Below are 10,069 nucleotides of genomic sequence, written 5' to 3'. Positions count from 1 at the left end.
CGGTCTAATAACGTGATAAATCATATGTAATAGACATTTTATTATTCTAATGCATTATCCCGCCAGTGCCCCTAGACACAGTGTTGGATAGCTATATTTCGTTAGTAATTAAATTACAATATGATTTATAAGTTACCAGCTACATACCTATGTTACTAGGTACTTGACCGAAACTCGAAAACTTGGATTTAAATTTAAAAAATGTAATTTAGGTAACCTATTGGCTATTGATCTATTATAAAATAGAAACCTAACCTACCAATAATATTGCCATATAATATAATTAAATGTGATAACCAATTTGAAGAAAATTTCCTATGTAAAAACGGAAAACCCCTAAAAAATTGTGCGTTTGTGGTGTTCTCTTAAACCCTAATGTATAACTTGATTTAATTGAGCTTAAAATTATTTAAGTTGTATCTATCTACTATGTACTTACAAAGTTGGAAATCATATTAAATAAAATTGCCTAATCATTATGCGTTTTCTTATTTTATTAAGCAGTTTTAACAACCTACCAATTACCATAGACAATAGACATATTAATTTATTTATATGTCTATGCAACCTACAAACAACCTACCTACAACTTATATAGGCATTGCCTAATCATTGATTTATTATCATCAATTACCTATTAATTTATTCAATCATTTAATTCCAGAAAACAGGTAACAGTTATAAATCAACTTAGAATAGGCTATACCTCAATCATTCATCGGCTTCTATAATGACAAAAGAGAAGCATACCAAATGCCACCTGCGGCAATAATAATATAATATATAATTTATATATAGCAGAAATTGTTTTTTCTTATTCTTTTATTATAACTATATACCAAAGTATTAGCTAGATACACTTTCCTATCAGAGAAGAATAAAAGATGATGTTGTAGAAAATGAAAGCATGTTTACTGTCCCAAAATGTGATATGGTACTAAAAAAAAAAATATATCAGAATAAAATCAATGTTTTTATCGCTCAACTCAAAATGTAAGTTGTATTATTTTAAAATTAAATTAAATTGTATTAGAAAAATCTGTTATCTTAGTTTATATTTTGTTTGTATAAAAATAATTTTGTATTTGTTTTGAATTTCTTTAAAATTTGTTTTTTGTATTTTGTATTTTTCTATTTTACCTAGGTAGGTAAGTTACATTACCTTTGATAAAAATGTAATACAGCTGTCATTATAAATTAACGACTTTTTCAATAGGTAAAACCAAAAAAACTGTCATAACATGTGTATAGGTAGCTGGTAAGTAGTAATTATAGTATTATACAGAAGTCATTCTAATAATCGATACAAATTATACATTCAACATAGGAATCAATTTTCAAATCTAATATGTCACTACAACTGGTGTCATTTTGGACAGTTTCTACTGTAGTCAAAACAAATAATTAAAAAATAGACAAGTAGAAATAAAAATATTATGTATATTTTAATGAATTTATTTATTAACATTTTTTTAAAATATATTAATAGAATAAATTGTACATGCATAAATTAAAAAAATTTAAATTCTCAGGTAAATTATTATACATATAACATTTCAAAAGCAAAAATAATTAGACAGGGTGATTTTTTAAGCATGCTCACTCCCATTTTTTCATTTAATAGTACATTTATCCAAGTTCTGATTTTTAGAATTTCTAAGTATGCATATAGACCATACTTTAGTTCCTGATATTTTTTGTGCTACTGAAGGAGTGTCCCAAGCAGTGCCGCAACAATAAGGTAAGCAAGGTATGCATATTGCATTCCCTGGCCACATTTTATATTTAAATATAGGCCCATTAACAAGAAAAAAATTTATTATTCGAAAAAAAAAATGGAAAATATACCTTTTATAATAGATTGATATTATTTTAAATAGATTTTATTATATTGATATTATTCGAAAAACAAAAATTCAAACAATTCAATAATTGACATTATTTATTATATATTATATTATATATTATTTCAACAGTATCTTGTTCAATAGGAAAGTGAATCTAGTTGGTGCATTCAGGAGGTCAAATAGGCTCAATTGTTTTCAAAAGCGCTGGGAAAAACAACATAAAAATTAAGGAAAAACGGGAATTTTTACGCAAAATCGGTAGAAAATCTTATAATGATTCTTGTATTACATTTTCATATCTTAGATTTAAAAAGAAAATTTTTATGAATTTCTAACTCGAAATAATTTGCAAATTTTCGTGATTTTTCCATATTTTGTCATTTTTTGAACTTTAAATGCTTATAAAAAAAAACTGTGACTAACGATTTTTAATATTTTTCATCTGCCTTTGAAACAATATACTAGGAGCCTTCTATTAAATTTTCAAGCTTTTTTATCCAACAAATAAAATTTTATTGATATTTTTAGAAAAAAAACTAAAAAAAAATGGAAAATGGAAATGTCTCTAAACAGTTCAAAATAAATCAAAATATTTTGAAAATGTTATCGTGTATAGAAAATGGAAATATAAACAACCATCGAAAATTTCATGTATCTACGGTCATTTGTTTTAAAGTTACACCAAAAACAACCAAATTCAATTTTGTGAAAAATCGATTTTGCGTAAAAATTCCCGTTTTTCCTTAATTTTTCTTTTGTTTTTCCCGGCGCTTTTGAAAACTACTGGGAAATTTAAATTTTGACCTCCCCAATGCACCAATGATATTCACTTTCTGATCGAACAAGATACTGAAGCTGAAAATCGTAGCATTATTTCGACTACTTATCGTGTACACAGACACAAAAAAAATAAATAAAAAAATAAATAAAAAAAAAAAAAGCACACATCATTGTAAAATCAATACATTCATCGTTAATAGGTGACCTATTATAGGTCTATGGATAAAATAGTTGTATTCTGTGATAAAGCTTGCTTTCCCTACTTGTTATCTTCTGTACCGTGGTATAGGTAAACGCTGAATTATTATTGTTTTCAACTTCGCGGTATCGTGTTGGTTGGCACCACGATTAAAGATAGTGATATATATACTATCTTTAATCGTAGTTGGCACGATCATATTTTATTATCACATTTTGGTGAACCAATCAGAAAAAAAGATTTTACACGACACGACATGGGCAGTTGTGAACCCGCCTTTATTTAAAATATAAGTAAAAATACTAAATAGTATTATATTATATTGAATTAATTGGGTACCTATATACTATAAGTACATTATTTCAAGTAGTACCTACATATTTGTTCTACGTATTGCACATTCGAAGTTTAAGTATTTAGCAATTTATAATAATAATATTAAATACATTCATCGTTCCACTCAGAAAAATGTAATAGTAAAAATATTTATATTATTGCTGTAGTGGAGAATTATTTAACGTTTTGTATCAACATTTATACGTACATATTATTAAATTTAGCTCAATTTCGTGCCACTTTCACATATTTTATTCGTACAGAGAAATCCAAAATTGAAGAACGATCCTTTAAATTATTTTAATAATAAATCTATGTTTATAATGTTTATTTTATATTTGAGTGCATTGAATTTCCAATTCAATCGTCAGTCGTCACTCGTATTTTTCCACGGTGTAAACGTGTTGTGTTAATCTACTTATTTAAAATGTCCACCGAAAAAGTCTGGAATCAAGATGAAATTCTGAAGCTTATAGATTTAATACAGCAGAGTGAAAATATTTGGAATCCAGCTCACAACCTATACAAAAATCGGATCCGAAGTTCGGATTCAATAAATAAAATTGCTGAGATCTTAGGTGTTTCGCAGCAAGAAGTCGACAAAAAATGGAAGACCTGGGCTGATATACTCTCAGTCCACCCGTGGATATACATATATGATATTATATTTTAATTGTTGTTATTATAGCATTTATTGTTAATAAATGATATTATTTATAAATTATAAATAATGTCATTTCGTAGCCCATAAGCAAGTTTTTTTATAAAAATATTGTCGGCTGCATAATATTCAGATATGATTTGTCAATACGATTCCAATGATGTTTTAGTCACGTTATGTCGATTGTTGTTGCCGTCACAGCAAACTAATTAGGTATAGTTCGCGATATCTTTGGTGTTATACTGTTGTATATATATATTGGTTATTTATTTATTTATCGTGGTAAAATATGTGCGCAATTAATTTATGATTATTAATCATGAAACGTATATTTACTAAATTGTATAATAGTTTATTAATGATTATAATAAAGATACATTTTATATTATAATCCATACTGCTAAAAATTACATAGGTATACATTTTTTGGGGGCCCCTTAAAAAACTGATCCATGGGCCTTTGGTGTGCCAGGCCGACACTGATTATATTATTATATTTGTTTAAAAAATGTATAATTATATTATATATTTTTTTTGCTTTGATTTTAGGAAGGCTGATTGTTAGCTATATATTATTCGCTCTTTTGTGGCCGACGAGACGGGCCTAACTGCCGTGATGAAGGTACTCTTTGAGTAGTGACGGGACTACTCAAAACTTAGGTAAACTAGTTCGTCCGTTCATCAAATTGAATTAAATCACTAAACGATCGAACTGAGCGACTGAATTATACATAAAATAAGTATAGTTAACTGGTACCCACCAGAATATAATAGTTCTATATAGTAGTGATTAGTGAACGAAACAAAAAATCATTCAAATATTGAATCGTTCGTTTAACATTTTAGTAGTTCGTAGTAGTAAACATAATGAACGCATAAGATATTATACCCGGTATACATTGTTTAATGAACAACAAACGACAAAGCGTATTGTATTTGTTATGTTATAGTTCCTCTTTGTATATATTGTGTTTTTATCATTATTCTTTACGCTTAGGCGACATTGATATTAGTTACAATAAACCGTTCTAGTAATCTACCAAGTGTTAACTATTTATTTGTAATCCAGAATCCTGATAATCTTTCCTTAGAGACTTATTTATTTCAGTTGAAAAACAATTACCTTTTATTTGTTAATTGTTATAAGTTATGTACATTTGTACCAATAAAAAAAAAAAAAAACAATAATACAAATAATAAGATAGGTATATTAATATTGAGTTTTGTTTTAATACTATATAACAACATATTTTAACTTTACATTATTCGTTTCAGGTTCAACTAAACAGACATACGATTAGTTATTATAAATAATATTATAAATTTTTTTTTTTTTTTTTGTAAAATAATAGTGATAATTGATAATGCATATAAATAATCATATTTTATAAGTAGTCAATAAATAATAATCATAAACAAATAAATAATAAATATAAATCAAAAATACTGATGGAATACAACATAAAATATTATTGAGAAAATAAGCTAAAATTAAATAATGTATCAAGCACTAAGTTTTTGATCGAAAATATGGTGGTTGAAGCGATATGGACTGTATTTCAATAAAAATGAATATCACATAGTATAATAAATTACATAAGAGTACATTAGTAATTAAGTTATGTTAATTGTATATCGAACAAGTGAAAAAAAAAACAAAAAAAAAAATAATACAATTTGTCATTAATAATAAGAAAAAAAAATTTAACCTAACATTACAGGTATATAATTATGAAGTACAATAGTTTGTATTGGATCAGTAAAAAAGGATCAGTACATACAGAGATCTAACAGAATGTGTTTAGATAGTGAATATTGTTTACACCATAAATGCATAAGAAAACATTAAAATTATAATGTCAAATAGATAATACCAACAAAAATTTCAAAAGATTGGTTAAATCAATTACTGACTAGAAGGTAAAAATTTGAATTCAATCATTTTAAATACTGATGTCTATAATAAACAATTAATTAACAAATAATTAAAAACAACAATTGGAATGTTAAAGCATTACATTGTACCGTGTGTATGTTTACTTAAGTTCGATAAATTTCTCATCTTAATTATTAAACAGCCTTACAATAAACTTAAAATACTATATTATGTACGGTATTTATGACCAATGAATAACCTAATAGTTATGTTAACAATAAAAGTGCATGACACACAGAGGTGTGGTTCCTTTTATAATACTCATGTTAATAACCGTGAAATCAGAAGTTTAATGATCCGTATAAATTTCAACATTATTAACTTGATACTCATACTGTAAAAACACAAGCATGGTAATAACTCAATAAAGATTAAATATTTATCAAAATAAACTAGATTAGTAACATGTACAAAAAATATTATTTGTACCAAAAAAAAATTTTTTAAAAATATATTACCCGATATACAAGGCACCTAGTTACAAGTGAAAGTACACTTTACAAAATTAAGGTAGACCCCATTTATACTCCATCTTTGGTTTTATCTTCATATACAATAATGGAGAATTGAATTGATGAATCTCTGTATTCAAAAATTACATTTAAGGCACTAATTATTCAACATTAAGTATGTCATATTGAGCTTGCGACAAAAAAAGTGAAAAGATTTTCGATGTCTAAAATTATTACATAATACCACATACAATTACAATTATAAAAAATACAATAATCAATTGGATTTAATTTTAAATGTAAGTTACATTTACAAGTAACTTCAATAATACACAATTTTGGTAAAAATAAAAAAAATTGTTATATAATTAAAAGAGTAATGTAATAATAAATAACAAAAATTGCACAAACGAACAATGAGTCGTTTACCTTTTAACAGTTGCTATGTCTGGACCCTCGTATTAATGGCACTAACAGCGAAGGAGGACCAGCTAATCTTAAGAACGGATGTTGTAGAAGTTCAGCCGCAGTTGCTCTTTGCGCTGGATCCCTGACTAATAACCTTTCTAAAAAGCCCTGTAACCTAGGTGATATCTGGAGAGAAGCAAAATTAAATTATATATATATATAAATTATATTGTTTAACTAACATAAAATAATAACATACTTTATTGGAATTTTTAAGTTTTGGTGGAGGCATGTCACGTATTCTTCTCATAGCTTGAAGAGGTGGTTCATTAAAGAAAGGTGGTTCACCATCAACCATTTCAATGACCATAATACCTAGAAATAAGTTGGAGTTTAAAAATGTGAATAAAATAATAAAACAAAAATAAATTATTACCTAATGACCATATATCAACTTCTGGCCCATATGGTAAACGTGAAATCACTTCAGGAGACATCCAATAAGGTGTTCCAACTAATGATTTTCTCTTAGGCAACTCTTGAGATACTTGAGCACAAAAACCAAAATCGGAAATTTTCACCTAAAAAAATTAAGATAGTAAAATATGTATTTAGGATTTATAAAATAATGATAATAATTAAAAACAATTACTCTTCCGTCAGTAGTCAAAAGTATGGAATCACTTTTTATATCTCTATGTATTACCCCCTGTGAATGCAAATATGCCAATGCTTTCAAACACTGCTTGCAAACAGTAGCAATCTGTTCTTCGTCCATTCTAGTGTGTGTTACCATATCAGTAAGTGCTCCGCCTTCTAAGTATTCCATTACAACCCATAATTCGTCACCAACCAAAAAACTGTCATACATATCAACAATGTTTGCATGATGATAATCTCGCATTATGACAACTTCATTGAACAACAATTCTCTACGTTGTTGCTTCCTTAAATCCATTTTTTTTACAGCCACTTTACGACCTGTCATTCGATCTGTAGCTATACAAACAGTACCCGTTGACCCTTCACCAATTTTTTTGAAACTATCCAAATTTTCACGAGGATCTCCTGGACTAACAACAAGTTGAAGGGCAGCCCTGAACTAAAATACACAATCAAATGTTGGTATTATTATTTATCATAAATTAAATTAAAAAGATTGTAAATACTTGTTCATGTGTAATGCGTTGTTGCTCATGATGTTGTTTTGTAGCTATACTAGGAATTGACATTGTACTAGCTGTTGATATACCATTTGTGGTTGGTTTAATATTTTGGTTCTGATCTTGATTTCGAGTATGACTTTGAGGAATGCCCTTGAAATATAATTTCATAGGTTAAGATACTAACTTATGAAAAAATGTATAAGACTTACCTTGTTTGTACTAATAATCTGGGCATTGTTAATAACAGGATGGGTACGATTTGGTGGCACGGGAGTATTGGCTTGTGATGTTTGACTTCCGGATGGTGAGTCCACTGCTGAGCCATTAGAAAATATTGGTGGGATATTTCCATTTTGCACAGAATGATATGAATGTGATACACCTTGATCGGATATTATTGTTTGGCCTGTAGGAGTATTGTTCTGGTTTATTCGTGATACTGGCGTTTCTTGAGCAGACCATTCTGAACCTCCTGGTTTTATCTGTACAGAAAAATAATAAAACGCCATAGTCAGAATGAAATTAAATAATCATAGAACTTGTTTTATAACTTACAAATTTATTGCTGTAATCAAGTTTTGTTTGAGTATTGTTTGGTGTTGGATATTGTGGTAAATGTTGTGGTACTAAGCTCTGGTTCATTACTAACACTTCATTTTCTGGCAAAGGCGGAGGTACATTTGGATGTTGCCTCCGAATTCGTGGTGGACTTGAGGAACGCAACGAGTTTGAACGTGCAACATTAGATGTTTTTGGAAGTCCAGCTGTCTCATTATTTCGAATGTTAACAGGGTTGTTATTGATTTTTGGATTATTTTCACCACGCACAATTGTCTAAAAGAAATACAATAAAATATTTTATCTAATATTTCTTTTAGTATACAATACAAAACATACAAAGCTTAGCATTTTAAGTGAAAAGTTATTGTAAAATTATTTTGGTACTTGTTATTACTTTACTAATATTTATACTTAGATAATTAAAGTAAAACATCGCTTTGATAAATAGTAGGTTCCAAGAACACCTTGTCATTCATTATGTTACTATAATATATACATTGAATACAAACAAGTTTATGAACAAAGAAGGTGTTTTTCAGAGACACTGTTGAATTTTTAGTTAGATATATAGGTCAATTCTAATGATATTTTGTAATTAATTTATGTTTAGTTTTATAAATATGGTAGAGCTTGAATCAATTTATACGAAAATCTCACAATAGTACCTGTTATTTACTTAGAAGTAAATATCAACGTACCCTAAGATTAATATATTTTGAATTACAATAAAATATCAAAAATGATCTGGTGTTGTATAAATATATTTTTATTTTTTTAGTTATTCTTAATTATTTTTAAAGGTACTAAGACAATGTGACTCTTTACTTTTGACCCCCTTATAACTAATCCCAAACAAGCTGCAACTTGCTACCATAAACGACTTTTAATATTAAAAATTGGTTCAATTTTCTTTGTGCACGCACAAAAAAATAAATATACATCAGTGATAAATCAATAAGGAAGCGATAAATGTAAAATTGTTATATATTTACTTTTAAATCCAATATTTCTGTAGGAGTGATTTCTGATGGATCCACCAGAGGTAATGGTCTATTGGTGCTCTTCAGTATTTGATTGTTACCAACTATGCTTGCCCATTGTAGAGGCAAACCTATAAATTTACCTTCACGTTTATCGAAGCCAGTATGCACTCTGTGTTCAAAATTTGTAGGCGAAGATATTTGAGGTTTTTTCTTTTTCTTTGAGAACATTACTAAACATTATAATATATTTTGATTTAATTAACATTACTAGACATTTTTTATTAAATTTTAAAATTAAAATATACCAGGTGTCCTTAAAGGTAAAACACTCAATATTTCTAAGACTATCAACATTTTTTACATAATTTTAAGTTTTTTTGTTATTTTCTATCATAATTTTTGTTGAACAATTTTGGAGTATTTTTATTTTTATAGAAGTACCCCAAATAATATTCCGCTTCAAAATATGAAATTAAAAATGTACTTATGTTGTCAATATAAAAAATGTTAAAAAATATAAATTTCGTTTTGATTTAAAACAATGTAAAAGAAATATTTTCAAAAATGTTAAGAGGATGTCACACCTGCATGTGTTGTTTCCGTCTAACAAATGTACAACATAGCAAAATCTGTTTTGCGCGGGACAACTTTTATCCTTCTGTGTTTGTAGTAGTGGCTTAATAATGTCTGAACATATAGGATAGAAAATTATCTATGCAACAGCGTGCCTATATTTTAGA

At 27.5% G+C, this 10,069-nt stretch overlaps 1 protein-coding gene across 1 annotated transcript in view; it reads right to left on the bottom strand.

Annotated features, from left to right (window-relative positions):
- Positions 1–5,049: 5,049 nt before the first annotated feature.
- LOC100163069 (serine/threonine-protein kinase PAK mbt) overlaps positions 5,050–10,069 on the bottom strand; it is an 8,106-nt gene continuing 3,086 nt past the window's right edge. The window contains exons 2-9 of the mRNA XM_001943892.4: positions 9,339–9,559; positions 8,341–8,619; positions 7,995–8,267; positions 7,789–7,935; positions 7,272–7,721; positions 7,056–7,200; positions 6,879–6,994; positions 5,050–6,805 (exon numbers count right to left, since the gene is read on the bottom strand). Coding sequence (XP_001943927.1) covers positions 6,644–6,805; positions 6,879–6,994; positions 7,056–7,200; positions 7,272–7,721; positions 7,789–7,935; positions 7,995–8,267; positions 8,341–8,619; positions 9,339–9,557 — 1,791 coding nt within the window. The 5' untranslated portion in view covers positions 9,558–9,559 and the 3' untranslated portion in view covers positions 5,050–6,643. The remainder of the gene's footprint in view (positions 6,806–6,878; positions 6,995–7,055; positions 7,201–7,271; positions 7,722–7,788; positions 7,936–7,994; positions 8,268–8,340; positions 8,620–9,338; positions 9,560–10,069) is intronic.

The sequence above is a fragment of the Acyrthosiphon pisum genome, chromosome A1, assembly GCF_005508785.2.
Source record: "Acyrthosiphon pisum isolate AL4f chromosome A1, pea_aphid_22Mar2018_4r6ur, whole genome shotgun sequence".
Classification (NCBI taxonomy): domain Eukaryota; kingdom Metazoa; phylum Arthropoda; class Insecta; order Hemiptera; family Aphididae; genus Acyrthosiphon; species Acyrthosiphon pisum.
This window is presented reverse-complemented; position numbering and strand designations above follow the sequence as displayed.